At 35.8% G+C, this 20,714-nt stretch overlaps 1 protein-coding gene across 2 annotated transcripts in view; it reads left to right on the top strand.

Annotated features, from left to right (window-relative positions):
- Nucleotides 1-20,714, top strand: part of ADCY8 (adenylate cyclase 8) — a 121,620-nt gene that overhangs the window by 75,782 nt on the left and 25,124 nt on the right. Inside the window, exons 8-10 of one of the 2 annotated variants that reach the window (XM_026053435.1) lie at nucleotides 6,091-6,288; nucleotides 13,323-13,423; nucleotides 20,053-20,254. In XM_026053435.1, coding sequence (XP_025909220.1) covers nucleotides 6,091-6,288; nucleotides 13,323-13,423; nucleotides 20,053-20,254 — 501 coding nt within the window. The remainder of the gene's footprint in view (nucleotides 1-6,090; nucleotides 6,289-13,322; nucleotides 13,424-20,052; nucleotides 20,255-20,714) is intronic. The other variant, XM_026053436.1, reaches the window with a different exon arrangement.

The raw sequence follows: 20,714 nt of genomic DNA, 5'->3' as shown, positions 1-20,714 counted from the left end.
AATCAGCATGGCATACGTTACGGATATATAGGAAATATACAAAAAATGGTTAGCTAAAAAAAAAAGGGTTTTACTATAAGAGTTTGTCCATTCTTTACTTTTTATTTCTTGTAGTAAAAATATAAAAAAGGAACATCTAAGAAATAATTAAGTACCAGACAAGTTAGAGTCATGTGTAATTTAACAGAAATGGGAGAAAAGAGCAGCTGCTCCTGGTCAGACTTCTTTTTCCAAAAGCACTGCATGACTAACTGCCAACATCTCAGGAAAAGCAGTCCTCTTACCATCATAAAAATCACTTGTGAAGCCTTCTTGCTTGGAGGAATTAAAAATGGAAACGTTAAAATGCCCTCAGACACCATTCTTTTCATTGCATTTGAAAGATTGATGAGTCATTATGAAACAAGGTCAACAGGAGTTGCCTTCCATTTTTCTGAGAGGGATCGGTAATGACATGATATATCCTTTCTTTTGCTGCACGTCTTTAGTCCTACTTGTTTGCAATGTCTCTGTGACTTCAAGCATTGTTGCATGGAGGTCTTGCTTTGTCAATTGATTTTTGCTTCTTACARTCTGCTCTCAAGTGATAAACCCTCACAATCAATCAGTCTCTGATGGTGTCTTCATCTCTCCTAAGTGAACTGAAGCATGACATAGTTATATAAAGTCTGCTGTTATATAAAATCCTGTTTTTTATATATGTGTACATCCATGTACATGTATATAAGCTGCATTTCAGTATTCACTGTAATTTATCAATGTGTCCCTGTCTTCTTTTTTCATTGAGAATAGAGGTACGAATACATGCTGCTGACAATCTGTCTTCTAAACTCTCTTTCTTCTTCTTTCCCTTTAAGACATTCCAAATTCTCCAGTCCAAAAAAAAAAATCACACAAATTAGGCAGGCTACCTTTTCATTCTCAGCTAAAATTGATCTTGATATCRGTAATGAAGAAGGAAGGAGCAATTTTATACCAACTCCCATCTAACAGGAAAAAAAGTTTATGAAATTATTGACATATCAGTAAACAAACAATTATCTTCAAACAGACTTTTGTCTTGTGGCTACAAAATAAATCGATATTTAGCATAGATTTTTTTTAATTGAAAAATTTTTTTTAATCTATTGCTGTAAATATCTACAATTTAATATTACAAATCACTTTTCAGTAAGTCTTTTGAAGGAGAGAAGGTTTAAACAATCTGTTATTCTATGTCTGATTCAACTGCTATGTAATTTTTAACTTCAAAATTGAGAAAATATGCATTATTGCTCATAAATAATGGATTTCAATTCAAAACTMAGATGATAGATTTAAATTGTACTAGAATATAATGGCTTTTTATTTTTTTCTGGAAGTGTGTCAGTCTTGGACAGAATAAGCATTTAATAACATTTATTATGCAGTCTAAAAGTCGCTGGCAGCAGCAGATGTTGAGAATCCAAGTAGCAGCAACTCAGCAACAAATCACYCCATCTGCTTGAATATTTGCTAATAGGACTTATGTGATTTCATTACTCTGTATAAATTGCACAAAATTTTAGTAACTCAGCTCACCTGTGGCATGTTTTTGGCTATAACAATACTGCTAAGAATATGAAATGGCAGAATCCCTTGCTCAAACTCAAATTCATAACAGTCCATGTTCTCTATTGTAATTTCATTTCCTATGGATGTCCTAAGTCAACATATTTTAGGCATGTTGATGTGACTGAGAAACAGAAAACCCATTCTTTATACATACAGTTACGGGCATTAAAAAAAAATCGGAATGTGTTTAAAGCGCAGCAAGYACTATATGCCTGAGCTTTGTTTGTGAGGTAAGTCAGGGCTGTAAATGTCTGTGCTAGAMTTCAGACTGTGACTAATATGGATAGAGTTTACTGTTGTTGAAACAGATTTCTAGGGTTCATTTCTAAAACAAAGGAAGTTAAGCAGAAGTTATTTTAAACAGAAGCTATGAGAGGTGATGAAGTTGGATTTCTTCTCTGGGTCTTACTAAAGTAGTAGTTGAATGTAGAATATGTGAATGCAGAAGCCACTGGTGCTGAAGGCAGCTGGTATGATTGTTATCAAGCAAACTAAACAAAAGAAAAAAAGGAAAAAAGGATTAAGAGCATATCTTAATGCTGGCTGCAGTGAGTATTATCAGTTATCAAAAAAGTTACTAAAAGTTTCCTAGGAAGACAGATGAATATAAATGCAGAGGTGGAATTCAGTTCAAACCTGAGACACCAGCATTTGTGTRTACAGAGATTGTGCTATGTGTCTAGTATCCCACTCAATTCAGTTTCTATMCATGAGATTCTACTGCTATTTGAGGTGCTCTGGGGTTCCTGAGTCATATATATGTCCCTAATATAAGAAGAGACCTATAGAAGAATCGTGTTCACCTGGTCTGCTATCTGAAAGGCAAGCAGGAGATCCTATGATGTCTCTAACAGCATTAATCACTTGTGCTGAGACAAGTGAATCCCTCTAGACAGTGAATTATCTGAGTACACTATGCTGCACCAGCTGTGTTGATTACCAATCTGTTTCAGCTTGTTAAATGTGATTATCTTGACAGTCTGAGATACTCTAGCATACTCTGGCTAGTCCCCACCCACCTGTGAGAAGCACATGGACCTCCCATAGGTCTCCTACGTCACATCTCCTAGCTCCAAATCATTGCTTGGATGACCTAGGGCATCTCAGTTGTTAACAGGTGAACATGATTGCATAACTGAAAGTATTCAGCATCCTTTGTCAGTAACAGAAGCTGAAATACCAAGTATGTACACAGCTGAGCTTAGGTGACATCCTCTTAAACCAAATCCCGCCCATATCTTATCTGTTAAAACATGTGAGCCTTGTATGTCGCTCTAAGACCTCATGTGGACAGCATGAAAAAAAATATTTAAAAGCCTTCTTAGAGCTTCTAAATAGTAATGATTGTAATTTTGTCACTTTTTTAAAGCCAGGATGATCGGATTTGTTAAATGAATGTTTTATGGGGAGAAAGGATGTAAAAACTAAAATCCATAATATGATTTAATATTTCTGCAAAATATTTCTAAAGTAGTTCTTTGTTATTTATATTCTTTATTCATATTGTCTTTTATACTCAGATTCAAGTTCAGCAGGGCTTATTCCTAGCAGAACCTTGTATGTGTTCCCATTTAATATACAGTAATTATCCACATCAGGAAAAGACTATAGCCATRTTTTTCAAGCCAGCAGTGCCTTGAACAGTCATAATGCAATGTTATAAGGCTCAGACAGGTGGTCTGTGAAAACACAATAATCAATCYGAATAAAAGCAGAAATCACAACATGGATACTGTTTCCAAAAAAGAAGTTAGTTAGTATGAATGTATAACAGACTGAGGGAAATAGAGGGCATAGAGAGCGTTCCATTCATTGCAAAAACTTTTGGACTATGTGAATGGTGTGGCAGAATAATACATCTGAGAAAATTTTTACAATTCAATTTCACAGAATAATTATTATTAAAAAATCCAGGAGTTAGTCAGGATACCCAAAGTAGGAAAATAAAGTTTAACTAAAAAAAATACTAACACTGGCATCTGTAGYTCTGTAAAAGGGTTGTGTACATAATACTTTTCCTTCAAGTGCTATGACCAAAGCCATCCAAATCCAGTTCTGCCCTTCCTATGCATGTTCCACAGCCTTCCCTTAGAGTTTCAAGTACATAGGAAAACTAATAAGAAGGGCAGAATTTGGTTCTTTACAAGAGACACAATAATATCTTCCATACAGCTGCTCACAAAAATGTAGAAGTAAAAAAGACAATCTGTATTTATGCAGACATAACATAGTCTTTAAAGGTGCAGAATGAAGGATGAGATAGAGAAGCATTTGATTGTAACATATTCTTGGGCCAATAACATGCATGACATTCTTTTTTTACCCTTACTATTGATTACAGGAAAGAAGTTGTCTTAAGTGTATTTAAGTGTATGTATGGGTGTGAGGGAGAGACTCCATCAAACTAAAATATGAATTTCCTCTTGCTTTTCTCAAACAAAAATGCATCTTCAGAGTCCATTTTTGTACCAATACCAGTGGCACCATTGCCACAGAAGTGATATTATGGCATGTTCATTCACCATCAAATGTAAACCAGTTCATACATTCAGCAAAAATTATTTGAACAAAATAAATCACTTATTAGGATTAATTGAGATCATTCCTCTCATGTGAAAAACAATGTCTAACTAAGACTTTAAGTACCAGTTGAGATATAGTAGTATGAATTTATTCTGAGGAATTAATGCACATATCAGCATCTGAAGTGATCTAGTAATTTGAGACCTTTTTGTGAGCTTTCAGCCTCACATACTGATAACAGCTTTTCTGTACAGGTCAGTTTAAAAGAGAAGTGTCAATAGTGCTTTAGTCAGTAGTACCACAGTATTTTTCTATTTGGCTCAGTGGATTGTTTCTTTGGGTCTTGCTTTTACCTTAGAATTTCCATTTTAACTTCAAGGCTAAAATATAGATTCAAGGGTATCTGAATTTTTTTTATGGGAAAGATTACTTTAATTGTTCTCTTTCCAAACATTGTTAATACATGTTTTTTGGAAGGAAGATGGGGTGACCTGAGTAGAGCCATTTGCCAAATGTGTGAAGATCTTTTCCTACTGAAGCTTATGAGTAGATTGAATTTTCCTCCAACAGGAGGATATTTCATTCCTGATATCCTTGTTCTGTCTACATATTTGGTTCTTATTTTACCCTTCCAAATATAACATATGAGAAAAAAAGAATCACCTTCTTTGTGTTAATGGAGTCCTGGGACTTTAATCATGTTAAAGTTATTGATGGATGTTTGACAGCGTATACCCAAACACTCCTGTGCTTTAATGTGCACTCCAAGATTTGTTAGAAGGTACTTGCTGACTGTACTGTGAATACTAACATGGGAAACGTCTGTCTCTCATTGACTGCATGTAATCCCATGATCCATAAGAACTAGCTTTACAGGGAAAACCAGGATTTTATTCCAGTCTCCTATTCCCAGAAATGGCCAAACATAGTAGAAGATCTTTCCAGCAAGGAGCTACAGGATAATTTTACCAATTCAAAAGCGTGCATTTGTCCATAATAAATTTTAAAGTGTATTCTGCTGTGATGTATGAAGGTTTATATTCTTTTCATTCATTAACATTTCTTAACTCTTGGGAATATCCTAGTTTATTTTCCCATTCAGCTAATTGCTTGACTGTGGTTTGTATCATGAAACAGTACCATGAAACATGATTGAGCTATTCTTTTTATGAAAACAATCTCTGCTTCCTTCCTGAAGATGAAGCATCCTTTATTTATTTCCACTAGCTTTCCTTTGCAAAACTGTGCAAGAATGCAAGAACGTTCAAGAACCCTTTTCTGTTTTGTTTTGTTTTGGTTTTGGGTTTTTTTTTTTTTTTTTTTTTTTTTTTGAGTAATCAATGAAAGAATCAAAGGAATAATGTAATGGGGGTGACATTTAAAAATAATATGAATTACAGTTAAATTACAATGTCTAACTGTAATCTAGACTCACTGAAACATATCAGTAGTGAAGAAGAGTGTATTATCTGAAAACTCACACTGAAATAATCAGAAATGACATCTTCTTCACTCCTGCTGAAATGATCTGTTCCTTAACTATGCACATCCAGGAACTTTAGTGTCAAGGAAAACATCTTTTCTTCTGTTTTGCTTGCGACTTCTGTTTCTGTAGCTTTCATTCTTAGTTGTTAAAACACACCATAGACTTAGATACCCTGCTGTGATTTTAGTGTGTACTCCCCTCATGCATGTTTTAATAATTAATCAGAATAATCTGGAAGGGGAAAAGTATTCCTAGCTTTCAGTGCATCAGCAAACCTCCTCGTCCGTAAAAAAACAGGACATTAAAATACCCCACTTTATGTACTGTATGTGTTTAGTGGAACAGACATTATTTTACACGACTGTAGATTTCATTGGATGAATTGCATGAATGCTGTAATGGTTTGCAATGCGACATGAACTAAAACATTGCATTTTTAACCTAAGGGGACCAGCAGGTTTATTCTGTTTGCATGTGCTTTCCCCTAGACTCTGGCTGCCCTAACAAGAAATTCAATAAATCTGCTTCCAAACCATCTTGCACAAGCTTTGCATGTCCAGTCTGGGCCTGAGGAAATTAACAAGCGAATAGAGCACACCATCGACTTACGGAGTGGAGATAAATTGAGAAGAGAGCATATCAAGCCTTTTTCACTGATGTTTAAAGACTCCAGCCTGGAGCATAAGGTAGCTGGGTCTTGATAGCTGCATTATTTGCAACTCAAATTGTAATAAATGTCCAATGAAATAGAGAAGCTCGAGGTTCTAGCTTTGCATTGTCTTTTTTTTCTGGTTTTGTTTTGTTCTTCTTTTTTATTTTGTTTCCAAAGTTTTCAGAAGTTTCATAAGTGATTGAGCTGGAGGTCATTAACAGATAGCTTTGTGATGTAGATGTTATACTATTTCAGTGATTAAATTGCACTGTTGGAAAACCCCTACACTGAGCAAACTCTGCTTCTGAAAACAACAAAAATCATTTGCCAGTTTTCATTTGCTTTCTGGTATAGGGAGGTTTTTCTTCAAATGACAGGTTGCTTTAACACAAAGAGTGAGTAAGCATATTAATAAACTGACATGTCTAATCAATATATATATATTTATATAGATATGTTATTTTCATTTAGCAGTAGATCCATCTGATGTCCTCTAGTCACCTACTATTTTTATTTCTAGTCAAAATTAATCTGTCAACTCTTTGTTTTGGATATCCTTTTTAACATCTGCTTCTAAGAGGTAAATATTGTTTATATCTTTTGTTTATATCTGTTTCTATCTATAAAGATATAGATATCTTTATATCTATTGTTTATATCTGCTGTTTCTCAACAGCAGCATGATATCACTAATTCCCGTCCGAGTCTATCTTCAGATTTAAGTGTTAAGTTGAAAAGGAAAGTTTCCCTTGAAAAACAACCACACTAGAGCACAGATTTCTGCACAGATTTCAAATTATTTCAATGCTTATTAAAATGCAGTAATAGCAGTTTTGTGCTGAGGTGTGCACTTAGATGAAAAATAAAGAAAAACGTCAGAGACTACAGCCATGGGGCCCACTTCTCCATCGTCACTCCAATCTCCTCTGAATAAATACTTGAGTTATGGGAAACCAGTTCTTGGGTGGTATCAATTGAGACAGTTTCGTGAAGCCCAGTAGAAAGGAAAAATTATGCTTGAAATAATCCTTTTATTTTACTAGTAGTCCTACAGAAGAAAAAGAAAAGTAACCTTTAGAAGAGAGGGAGAAAAGCAATTTTCCCCCTAAGAAAAAATACGATATTAAATTAGAACTTAATTTTAATACGTTAGAATTTCTAAAGCTGAATGAGACATTCCTGCTGCAACAGGAGATATGAAGATAATATCTCATTCAGTACGCCAAACTGTTAGAAACCCAGTGTTAACCTGCAGCTAAAGAAAGATATTCTTGAAAAAAAAAATACTGAAAGGTCCAAGTCATGACTATCATGAATTTTTTCAAGACTCAAGTTCTGAAGCAAAAAGTTCTAGACTAAAATGTAAGCAACTTAGAAAGTGGGGAATGGTGAGTATGGGGGTTATAAAACTTACTTTGCTTTTAAACAATTTACTGAGTGAGCAAACTACTGAAAAATGATCCCAGTCTTAAGTTACTGTCTAATATAAAAAAGGCCTGAACATGGGCCTGGGGTGATGAGGATTGTCCAGAATATATACTTTATTATCCATTCAGATTTTACAACCACAAGTAAAATCTAGGCAGAAAGGGTTGGAGCTCATTAAAATAAAATGCAAAAGGAAAAAAAAAGCCCAAAATTTAATCAGTCACATTACATAGGTCAGATCTGAAATATTAATGAAGTTTTGAATTACATCTGAAGGTCAAAAAGTCTTTCAAAAAGTCAACATTTTGCCATTTATGATGCATCTTCTTCTGATTATGGTATTTACAATGCCAAGGTATGTTGTAATACTTCAAARGTGCTACATTTGCTTCATATTTCCTTAGGTTCTTACCTCAGTTGGCAAGCACAGGCAGCACAAACACGAAAATCGTTCAATAAAGCAGATTCAATTTTTTCTTGCCTTCTAAACTGGTATAGATTTAAGTATTGTGCAGAATTAAAAGTAGAAAACCCTGTTTTATTTGCCCTGCTCCATTGGCATATTGCCCTTTGGGTATCTGCCTCCAGCAGCCTTCTTGTTTGTGTTCAGAGTGCCAAAGCCACCCCAGGTGTGCTCAGCAAAGGACAGAGAATGCCCCTAGATGCCTAGGAATGGTTAAGGGCAAATGATTCAAATCACTGTGTGCTCTGGTTTATAGGTAGGGATAATATCTCATGGGAAAATGTGGGATACATCCCTCCCTTCTCTTCTTGTTTGTCGGTGCCTGGTTTGACCTGGTAGCCTTAGTGTTAAATCACAGTCTAAAGGCAATCATGAAAAAATAATGGGAGAATTGTGGGGTTTTTTTATAGCAGATAATTATTTATTCTATGTGATCGTATGTTACTATCATTTTCTCCCTTCCTCCTGCCCATTTAGAAAAGAAAACAAAACAAACTCAGATTTAAACTGGAGTTTCATAAAGCTATTTCAGAAGCCTTTTCCTTTGCCCTCTCCAACTCTAACCTTTCAGTCTGAAATTATGCTTTCTTACAGTCATTAACATTTTGCAACTGCTTACCATGACCTTCTACATCAGCATCCTGAGCTGCTCCCTGCAGTGCTGCTGAGCAAACAGACAGCACACATCTATTGGCCTCCCAACTCACACTGCTTTTTTGCCACGTTTTCATTTGCTGCCTGTCATCTGCAGTTCAGCACAGTGGCTACTGCAAGTCAGAGGTAACTCTGAAGTAAAATAAGTTCTGTAATGTAAAATCAGATGTGGTCACATTTAGTCATCATGCTTTTAGGCAGCACTGGCCTCTGCTTGATGATTTTTTCTCTTACCTGTAAATACTTTTCTCCCTCAACTTACATTTGTTTCATAAATGGAACAGACAGAGCTCATAGCCAAGCTTCCTACCAAAGAGTATCTTGCTGTTAAACTAGTTCAATCAGAACTGCGTTAGCAGTATATACCTGTAGCCACAGAAAAGTAATCATATAAACAATAYGCTGTATTTCTTCCTCCTGCATAAATAAAAGGGCTATTGTGCACTATGGTTGTACATCTTCTTTAATGGCTTGAAGGGATGTAAAGCGTCATGCTAGACTTCTGTTGATTCCATAAATGGTAAAGTTTCTTTTCATTAAAGAACAATTGCAAAACTACACTAACAGTAAATTTGCTGAATTGCTTTTTTTAGGACTATAAAATATTAAAAAAAAATCAGGATGCCAATAACTATTAGGCAATTTAGTGTATTTCTTGCTTTATAACAGTTTAAGACACTAGTATAACTTCTTACTCCTCCTTTAACTCATTGCCCTTATGTCCTTCCTGGGATATGTAGAGTCAGCAATAAGCAATTACAGATGTTATCATCTTTTTGGTAACGTGTATAATTCCACATAAATTTTGTAAGAACTCAATGATTTCTCTAAGAATTTGTACAAAATTCTTACCTGGTTTGATTTAGATTCCAAGAAAGATATCAAATGTTAACCAGTGAGATACAGGTTAAAAATGAGTATGGGGAAAGATATCTATAAAATAGTCTCAAATTTGCTAAAGGTTTTTTTCACAATTAGGATGTAGGTGGAGAAAGCAAATGAGACATGATGGAAACACTTCTCATAGTAGTGTGAAATTGCCCAGGAAGTTTCTGTACATATAATAGCATATAAAGAAAATCTGATACCACTTCAGTAGTAGTGACTTGGTCGTATCAGAACCATGATAGAGGATACCTCTATCGGGATATCAGAACCTTCTCAGAGGATAAAGCAGGGTAGTAGAACAAGGAATTTTGCATTCTGGAAGAGCTTTTATTAAGGAAAGTTTCCAGTCTAAAGATTTTTATAAAGATATTCTAAGCCTTTCTATATTTATTGGGATCCCTAATCTGACTGGACTTAGAGGTGAAGTGTTGCGTCTTTTCTGTGAGGAGAACCCACTGCAAATACCAAAAAGAGTTTTCAGTTTCTTACTAAAGATTGTCTKAAGTCCAAAGCTAGACCTGGAACTTTTAAGTTCCTCTTTTTCAGAAATTTTGAAGGATGTAACTGATTGAAATTAAACAACTAGGAATCAAATCTTCCCCTTTCTACTTATTGTATCCTTGCACATATAGGCCTCACCTAATTTCTTCAATACAGAAATTCCTAGCAGCTTGGGTTGCCAGGCTTTGGGTCCATTCTGGGTCCATTCATCATCATCTTTGTCACTGGGAACCTGGGTCTGGACATCTGAGCTATCCTCTCCTCAAGAGTTCCTTCATCTGTATTCCTGCCTTGGATTCCTAATACAGAGCCCAGCCCAGCAGGCCCAGCCCTGCTCTTCAGCTTTTTTTTTTTTTTTTTTTGTGTGTGTGTGTGTGTGAGCACCATTGCTATGGAGAAAAAAAATCATAAGACAATTCCTCTTCCACCCAGCAGGTCCAACTTAAGTCAAAGCACACCAGTGAGGATAAAGTTGACAGCCTTCATCCCTGATGTCCAGTCACTGTCTCTAGGTGTACATATAACACAGGAATTAAACTGGTCTTCCCTTCTTCATAGTGGTCTAAGTGAATGATTATTCTTAGGCAGGAAATAAGGGAGAGCTGCCCCAGAACATTCTGAAGATGTTTGAAATATAGCCTCTACCCATTAAAGACAGTAGGGACCTGAATGCTGTGTCTTCTTCTGATTCACTTTACATAGCACTACTTAAGCSTGCTGGATGCCCAGTTGCCCAGTGCTCCTCTTCTGAGGAGTCATGGGAGATGAGGGATGATCAGCATGAACGGGCTGGATTATGCTCTCTTGACTCAAGCTAACTCTAGGCTAGCTGGCTGTGCATGGATAAACCACAGGAGCATGGATTCCAAGAGAAATGGCTCAACTCTCTTGGGAAGCAGGGTGAGCCTTCATTGCYCTCCCTGCTGCTGTGGACATTCTGCCATGGGCTGTGATCAAGTCACAGCGGCTCAGGTAGGTCTGTGGGACATCACTACTTCGACTGCAAAGTAGGTCATGCTATGATCCTTATTCCTGCTCCACTTAGCTCAGTGTAGCTATGTGCCTCCCACACTTGCGGAAGAGCCTCAAGGCTTAATCTGTTTCTTAATGACTGAAAGGACTTTAAACATGGAAATGGCTAAAGAAGTGATACATTTATCATCAGTACTGGTACTACCTTAGAGATGTTAATGACCATTTCTCATTGCAACATTGCTACTGATTAGACCAGGGCATTTATCCTTTTGACATAACACTCCAAACAGCAGGTAATTCCATGTTTGTATTTCACTCAATTAATTTACTTCAATTTCCCTAAGCAGTAGTTGAGATTTAATGTTATATTTTAAGAAAAATACCTTTCTTTTTCCTTTTAGTTCTCTTTGCACCAAAACCTAGAGCCACGTAACACAAGCAGACAAAGCTGCCTTTAATAATTCTTCTTGCCTAAACTATGAAACACTTTTTGGGGAAAAAAAAAATGAAACATCACTAGATTCTTGAAAAGTTAAAAAAAAAAAAAAAAAAAAAAAAAAGATATTTAGGAGGAGGAGCAGTTCACGTTTACAGAAAGCAGCTGACCTTATCTGAACGAGGCAGTTCTCAGATATACAACCATTATGTCATTGCTGTTGATAACTCCAGCTAAATTGAACTCACCTCATCTTGCTTCAAACCTCTACTYCCCTCCTGGTGTGAAAGGTAGGAGTCTGCCCCTGGTAAGTAAGCTGATGAACAAGTAGAACCTTCTGTAGTTTAATTCATTTTCTTTTTTTCCTTAAGCAGAYTGATGCAGTGCTATTCTCCTGCCCATGGTATTGGGTTCAGTCCGTCCATGCTCTCAACAACAATTTAAATGGAGTTGCCTGTGAGCAGCATCAAAAATCACATCAAAGTCATAGTGCTGCTGAAAGTGGCAGAGGATGGACTAAAACAAGAAAAGGCCAGRAAAGAAACACTTTTATTCACAGTAAATGGGAGCAGGGAAGAGAAAATCACTTTTCTCATTTCAAGAGCTATAGTCTGCTTACAGCCAAGATGAAGCCCCTATTGAGGGTGCATAAAGTAACTATAGTTTAAGTCTGCATACGATCATCCTATTGAAGCAGTTTAGCTCTAAGATGCAGGAGGTCAGGGCAGAACATTCTCAATACCTGTTCTTGATATGGTTCTTAGCCAATTTCCATTTTTCTCAATTAAATTCATTCTAGACATTTGCAACTTTGGTTTTTCTTATTTACAAATTCCTTGAGAAAGATGGTGATATTAGATATCTGACTCTAATATCCTTGCTGTTCTTTATATCTAACTCTTTTCTCCCTCCAAACTGCCAAAGATTAAACACGGTGCAGAAGAGACTGCAGACGAAAAATGACTGGTGCAGGGCTTGTGCCTTTTTTTTTTTTGTATCAGGCAGAGAAAATTCAGTGCCATCATTGGGAAAAGAGGTTTTCAGTAATAAATTTATGGCAGAAAACTTCCATCTTCTGTAAATAACTGAAATTGGAGTGAATCAGCAGTGATTTATACCAGCTGAGGATTTGGGTAATGTTTCCACTTTAACTGATCCACTTTTATTGGACATATCCAAGTCACTCCATTCCCCAGGTAACTCCCATTTCAGCTTTTTTAACAGCTGAAAAAAATGTCCCCAACTGGATGTTTTTTAGAAAAATAAAAGTAAAAATAAATCAGAATGGCCATAGCCTGGCAAGCAAGAAGACCTTTCTGACATGTCATGCATGCAGGTAGTCCCTGCTGGCTTTAGTGTTAGCCCTCAGGGGAGAAAACAAATGCTTCCTATGGTCAAACTATTAAATATTTAATGCTCTGCTCAGCAGTCTGCATCTCTAGCACCTACTAGTTCTTTTTAATGGTGATGCTTTGGAAAAAAAGAGGAAAGTAAATAAAACAAAATTGTATTACAGATGAAAATTACATAGTTTTGCTTACTTGGATAAAGTATTCTATCAGCTTATTTGTTAATTTTGTTGTCTTTCATTAAAAAACTCATATTTATTAATCTATTTCTGCTAATTTCCCCCAAAGACTCCTAAATGCATCAGTCTTTATGAAACCATTGTATGGGTTCCAAGCTGATTTCCTTTTTCTTTTCTTTTTTTTTTTTATTGCAGTACTCTCAAATGCGGGACGAGGTATTCAAATCAAACTTGGTGTGCGCATTTATTGTTCTTGTATTTATCACCGCTATCCAAAGCTTACTTCCTTCTTCCAGGTAAATACAGAAATGTATTGCTCTAAGTCTGAAGGCACTTTTGGGACACCAATGAGATAGCATTTCTAAGTTTGCTTTGAAATAAGCCAAGAAAATCTACTTGTTCCCCAGTGTATGAAAATATTTATGCATCTTTCCTTTTCCTTGTTATCTGCTTTTGTACCACATTATCTACAATTTCACACTTAGGTGTGAGAGACAGCAGCATGTATTGACATTACACTATTATGTTTTTAAGCAGAACCCCCACTGAGATACGTGGGAACTTTGGCTTGTCAAAATGACCTGGTATGGCTTGTTGCTTCCAGTGTTGAAGTAAAACATGATCCAGGCTTATTACAGTGTTTCTTTCTACAGAGGAGAGACTGGTATTGGACTGTGAAGCAGAGTTTTGTTTTTGTTTGTACACACTAGTGTGTAGCTGCACTTAGTTCCTAATGATAGGTATGACCTACCCAGGGGGAGCAATCAACAAGCAGGCTGTGTTGAATGCCACCTCTGTTGTGTGACAAATGACAACTCCCTGCCCAGGTGAAGACTATGTGACACTGCAGTGGCCTCTGTGCCTGTCTTATATAATGCAGCAAAACCCATCAATTGATGTTTTTGTCTATTGTTAAATATTGACAACAGRAAGAAAGTGTATCAGGAACATGGCCAATTTTCTAGATTCATGGCATATCCAGATGAACATCTACTACTGCTAAAATAAKGTCCATGGTCCCAGTTGACCCATAGTAGAGCAAGGGCCACAGTAGGCACAGAGTTGTATACTCTGAGTGCACAGAGGCACAAAGTTGTGAGGTGATTTCTACTRTTTTGATGTGTTTCTGCTGTAGGATGATCTTGAAAACACAGTACTTATGTAAGAAATAAGAAGCTTATTATATTGTAAAATTGCAGCAGTATTTCTTGAATCATTCCTGTAGATCTTGGTTCACTACGCTTGTGTCTCAGAATACCAAAATGCTGAACAGGTGCAGGCAGGAGGCTTCATACTGAAGCATTACAGTTGTTAGTTGTGAATGCACCCAAACTAATGCTTGCCTTCGGCTGTTCGTTATGCACTATATTTCTCTGCTATTAGTAAATCGGTTTGCTTTTCTACAGTCTGTCTCTACACACACATCCAAAATACTTAAATTTTGTTAGCTGCTATTTATATATTTTTTCCTCTGTATGTACGGATCTTATTAATGGATTTTTTTTTTCAAGATTTTTTGCTACTAATCACTGCTTTGCCAACAACATGACATTTTCTGTCCGTACATTTTCATCTCTGTTAATTGTCATGAGAGCATCTAGAGCCATTTTAATGAGGAGAAAAGGAATCACAGAACCACCTTGCCTGCAGCTGTCTCATTTTCTGGTTTCCTGCATTACACAGCAGTCTTGTGTTTCTCTTTCAATTCACAAGTTCTTTGTAGACCTTACTATCAYGAAATGATGAAGAACCTGTAAATATAGAAAATTTCAAAGAAAGATTAGATAGATTCTTACAAGAATCAGCAGATACAAGGACTTTTTTTGTTGTTTTTGTTATTGTTTCAAAAATGATGCAACTTTGGCCTCAGGAATACCCTTTAAGGTTGTTTGCTAGAAGCTAGTAAGATATTTTAGGAAAGAGCACTTATAACTGTCCCTTTTGAGAGAGAAAAAAATAGAGTAAGGTGGATATTTTCTGGCAATTCTTATATCCATCCATGAGCTCACTGGCAGAGTTAAAGAAGGCAAATTATGAACTTCAATGTCCTTCATTGTGCTTATGTGCTTCAAAAACTGTTCTCAGTCTTTAAAAAGCTTGACTTTTAAATGAGCAGGGTCAATAGCTAAGCAAACCTAAAATAATAGATGTGGATGTTTGARGACAAAGAAAGATAAAATAACCTCATACTCCTAAGTTCCAGTAAAAAATTAAGTCAAGGTAAGAGCATACGAGATGATATGAGAACAAAGTATCACAAAATTAGGTAGGATTTAGAGAATAATGGCATGGAATTATGCATTTGCTTAAGTATATATTTGAATACTTTGCTGAGCAGACTCTTTAGGGGATTTCTGGAAACATATTGGAAGAAACTATAACTTAAATGATCATAAAATATTTTATTAAGGATCTTAAGGAATCTTCCCAGATAATATGCCTTGATTTGTGTGTTAAAGAAAACAGTCATCTTTTCAGTATGGGAGCTGCCAAATTTTATCTCAGTTTATATTTGTCTCTTGCAGGATAAATATTTGATCCATTCATATTCCTCCTTGACAGGGAAGTTCATCACTGAATTTAAGAATCTGCTCAGTAGTTTTCATTCTTTGAAATACTGAGTTTGCAAAATTACTTTGTGACATAAATTAATGTCATAATTCTGCTGTAATTATCCTTATGAAGTTATTAACTTACACTGCCAGCCTTGTAGTGATTCATCTTCTCCATCTGAGATGCCTAGAATTATGATTAATCTCTTGCTGTAAACTTTCTATATGCTCACATGGGCCAACATATCATACTAGTGTGGACTTCTGTGCTAATCTTATATATGACAGTTTTCCACTGGCCTGAGGAAAGAAAAAGATGTTTCAAAATTATTCTTCATTTAAACATTCGCATCTTTTTTTCATAATATTTTCTTCTGGCTTCAAGAATCTTGGTTTATAATCGTACACCAGAAAGAGAGAAGGCAAAGCTACATTTTAAATCATCATTGAAATTAAGAGTAAGGGAATCCTTGGAAAGAAAAATATGTGGTCTTGAAACTCTTTTTGAAGGAATAGAGAATCAAAGCCAGATATCCCACTTTTGAGACAGTTCTTGGACAGAAGAGAGTATTGTGTTTGATTGTTCCTACAGCTCTAATCTTGATTGTGTCTTCTGCTATACTTGATGCCATTGGCATGCTGAGACCATAATAGAGCTGATAACCGGATTCATCCTCAGAGATGTGTGAAGTCTTAATTTTTCATTTATCTCAAGCTGTCTTCAATAATAGAGACATACATTAATGTTCAATTCAGCTACAATGGAAGAGTTTTATTATTTATATATCTATATTCAGCAGATACATAGCCATGGTTTCTCAGGAATCTAATTGGGTTAGGTTGGATTTCAGATTTATCTCCTTGACTTAGGTCTTGAGAAGTTTTCTATATAATACCTTTCCATTTAATACATTTCTACATAATTCAGCAGTGCTAGATCTCGAACCTGGAGTTTGGCAGTCCAAAATAATAACCCATGTTGAGTGTCCTCAGATCTGAGTCTTGACTTCCCATACTCTTATGACCTTTTGAAGCCCTTATTTTGACATCATTTCAAGCTGAGTAAGGCTAGGTCTGTAGAACTGGTAGGCTATATCTGCATATATACTGTCTATGTGTATTTGAGATAGATACAGATGGACACTATCAGTTTCCAAGAGGATCTCAGTCATTTGGCTTTGGAAAGGAGGAAGACTGTTGCAGGATATTGCTGTMGTGTACAAGACTGAAGAAATTCATCTCCCGTAACTGTAGCTGTCAATGCTCCTAGTCTGTGTTTAAGGAGAGCCAGTGGAAAACTGGTCAATGCAATCAGTGGATCTCAAGGTGTTATTCATCTAAATAAACATAGGTCACAGCTCTGCAGTGAGATGACTTGTGCCATAACTTATATCCCAGCTCTCTTGAGTAGCTCTCTTGACTCTTTTGGCTAGTTCTCCTTTAYGGTAATGTATAGCTTGGCCTTGGCTTTATTGACATCAGGGCATCCTGAGTGTATCTATGAGCATACTTTGTTCTTCTAAAACAAAGTGGCTGTCTGTGTATTTTCATAGACAGAGGCTGCACTCAAGGCATGATCGTATAGTATCTCTGGTAGCATCAGATTACTGTCAAAGCTAATACTACCACACAGAAACTGTCAAGGGAAATTAATACCTAATTCATCTTAATTCAGTACACTCAATCACAGAACAATTCATTCTAATATCTTTACTATTTTAAGAATTTTTGTAACACAATTTACAACGATAAATRTCATCATTTTGTGCATGTAACTCTTACATATAACAGTTCAGATATGTTTCACAAGAAAAACTCTTCTAACTACAGCCTCCTAGTTTATTTATTATCTTTTTAGCCCATTTATTTCTCTAGAATGCTGTTCTCCCTGTCTCCTTAATTCTGAGAGTCTGATGGTATTTAGCAATCATACTAATAAGTGAAATCCACATTACTGTATACTCTTCTGTGAGACTTCCAGTCCATTTTCAGAATTTCATACACTCATTATATTTCTSTGTTATCTAGATTAATTTTAGTAGGCAATAGAGTTTAAAGCAAATTCTGTTAATTTATCCTCATACTTAAGAAAAGTCATTCTCCCATAACTTGGACTAACTGATTAGAAAGAATTAACATTTATATAGATATTGTGTTTAAAATGCTGTCAGATTTACTGGAGCTATCATAACTGAATTAGGGCAAAAAATCAGAGTACTCCTGTAAAAGAAAATGAGGTTTAAAACCATGTAGGTTTAGACATTACACAAGCAATGTTGTGCACTTAGATATCTTACTTTTTGGCATCTGTAACTCATATGGTTTTTGTACCTTTTTCTAATCTCAGCTGATTACATATRCACTCCAACTTATGTCTATCTTTCCTGCCAAACATATTTTCCCCTGAACTTAAACTGTTTTTAGGGTATTTCTTAAAAACATGATTACTGCTAGGAAACTATACCCACAGCTCTCATATAAGCTACTTACCACATCTTTGGTATCTCCTTTGTGCAAATATATTGGACTCTAGCCATCAGCTGTAAACATGACCAGAGCTAAGAAACGTCAGATCTTTGTCAGGAATATTCTAAACCTTTTCTAGTTATCTCCATAAATCTTCTCCTATCACATTTTAGCTCTCTCTTTGCAATGGACTTTGTACATATTGGTTTATAGTGACTCTTTCTAGAGTAAGAGATTTGTTATTTGTAGACTCAAAATGGGTATTTGAATTCGGATATGTTTGAGTTTAGAATTTGTTCTGCTTAGGCAAAATTTGAATAGCCTGAAACAGAGGAGAAATTTGCTAGGTTTCTATCCAGCACATTTAGATTCAAACAATGAATCTGGCTGACCTAAACCTACTGAAAAAAATGTGGAAATAAAAGCAATTTTGAGGCCTTCCCTTCTGTTTCTACCCTTCAGCCTTAAATTTGTCTTTCACCAGGGCTCAAACACAACTATAGCACTGCATTTTGCCTAAAGAGAGGAGGGATAGGAGAGGTGTAGCAACATCTGCCACTTCATGTCTTCAGCAAGACAAAACACACCTTTACAGAAGGCTCAATGAGCAGAGTATGCCTTACTGCATTCAGCTGCTTGAAAGACCAGAAATCTCCTTGGATTGCACTGATTCTCCTCTTGCAAAGATTTTATTCTCTAAGAAATCATGATTAAATCTCTTTGCAGAACTAGGTTGCTAGAAATTTTAATTGCTTAACTACATTTTCAGTTTCAATCATCCCCTAAATTTCAAAAAGGCAAGAGGAAACAGAATGAAGAGACTGGTTTGTAGAGGGAACAGTGGAGTTATTTTTCATTTGCATGAGTTCGGTCAAAATAAAAAGCTTTGGGAAAAGAAATACAGAAAGACAATGCCTGGCACAAACGGGGACAAATAGTTGATTTGTGGAGAGCTGAGGGCTTTGTTCTCRGAAGAATAAAACAATTTGCTACATTTCTCAAGCATGTCATTTGCTTGACTTATGTCAAGTCTCAGATTTAAACCAGATGAAAAGAAACAAACTTAAAAAAAAGTAGAACAGTTAAGAAACTATGTTTTTAATTATTTAATCAAGAGAATTGAATCCTCTTTTCAGCTGATAATTCTTTTCAATGGAATAACACTTGATTACAGATCTGATCAGCAATAAGAAAATTAAGAGGATATGCCAAATGACATACTTTATTTACAAATGTTTGGATTGTTAAGCACATTTCATCCATGCTACATTTCAAAGGACTTCTGTTAAAACAATAGRTCATTTTCATGTTTTTTTTAAGAAACTGATGACATTTTTAGCTGCTCTGGACTCAATATTATCTAAGATTAAGGAAGTATTACCTTTCTGTAATTATTATATCCTGACCTATGCCAGAAATAAAGCTGTATTATTGTACTGACCATTTCTTGATTTAAAACATTCAGTACCAGGAATTTAAAACATTTGCATTGCATTGTGTGTATGTAGTAACACTCTCCCAAACTTCCCCTAGACAAACAAGCTCCTACAATGTATCATCAAATCCTACCAGGTAGACCAGCTCTGAAAGAGACACAGAGGACAACTGAGTCCCGAAAAAAGAGACGTTCCTACTAGTCAGAGGCACTGGCAGTGATTTTACTGGCATGTTAGTTCAATAGCAGTTTCTCAGTGAGAAACCGTGTGAAACAATGAGTATATCTATGGAACATGAACAGCTCTATAGAACGTGAATGATTCTTCGCTTTCTCCTTGTTTCTTCCTGAATAATTACTTCTGATTTATGCCAACTGTTAYTTTCCTAGTCATAACTGTTTTCCCATTTATTGCTATTAGCTGTGGTATTGCTTTAATATTTATTGCTGCCTTCTCTTTTTTTCTTTCCAGGGTGATACCAATGGTCATTCAGTTTTCTATCCTGATTATGCTGCACTCTGCTCTTGTGCTAATCACCACAGCAGAGGATTACAAATGTCTACCCTTAATGCTCCGGAAAACTTGCTGCTGGATTAACGAGACTTACTTRGCTAGGAATGTCATTATATTTGCATCCATTCTGATTAATTTTCTGGGAGCCATCATAAATATTGTAAGTTTCATCGGGAACCAGGGAATATTATACAGGAAAAGATGATTTATGAATTATTAAGCTTGCTACACTACTTGCTAAGTAATGTGTTTATGGCTCAGATATGATTTAAATATAAAAGGCAGAGCACTACAGCTTCAGGAAATTCAATCTATTGCTTAAACAATGTTTCACTGAAATATCTAATTATTTCTTTCTCATAAGGATCATCTATTTTTAAAGCCATTCTGCTATTTTCTGCTCAATATATCCAAACTTTGTAGACCATTTGTCATTTACTAATATACTACTATTATTTCTTCAGGACTGTTAATCCAGGTAATGCTCATAGATATTAAACTCCTAATGCTGCAGGTCTCCTATCAATCAAATTATTAAAAAATGAGAAGAACCAATAAACCCAGAAAGTACCTGCAAAGAAAGGAAGGAGCACGTAAAGCTGCTGCAGTAACAGTGCATG

This window comes from Nothoprocta perdicaria, unplaced genomic scaffold (genome assembly GCF_003342845.1).
Source record: "Nothoprocta perdicaria isolate Ctin4 unplaced genomic scaffold, notPer1 scaffold_115, whole genome shotgun sequence".
In the NCBI taxonomy this organism is placed as follows: Eukaryota; Metazoa; Chordata; class Aves; order Tinamiformes; family Tinamidae; genus Nothoprocta; species Nothoprocta perdicaria.
The sequence above is the reverse complement of the archived record's forward strand: the minus strand, read 5'-3'. Positions and strand labels throughout refer to the sequence as shown.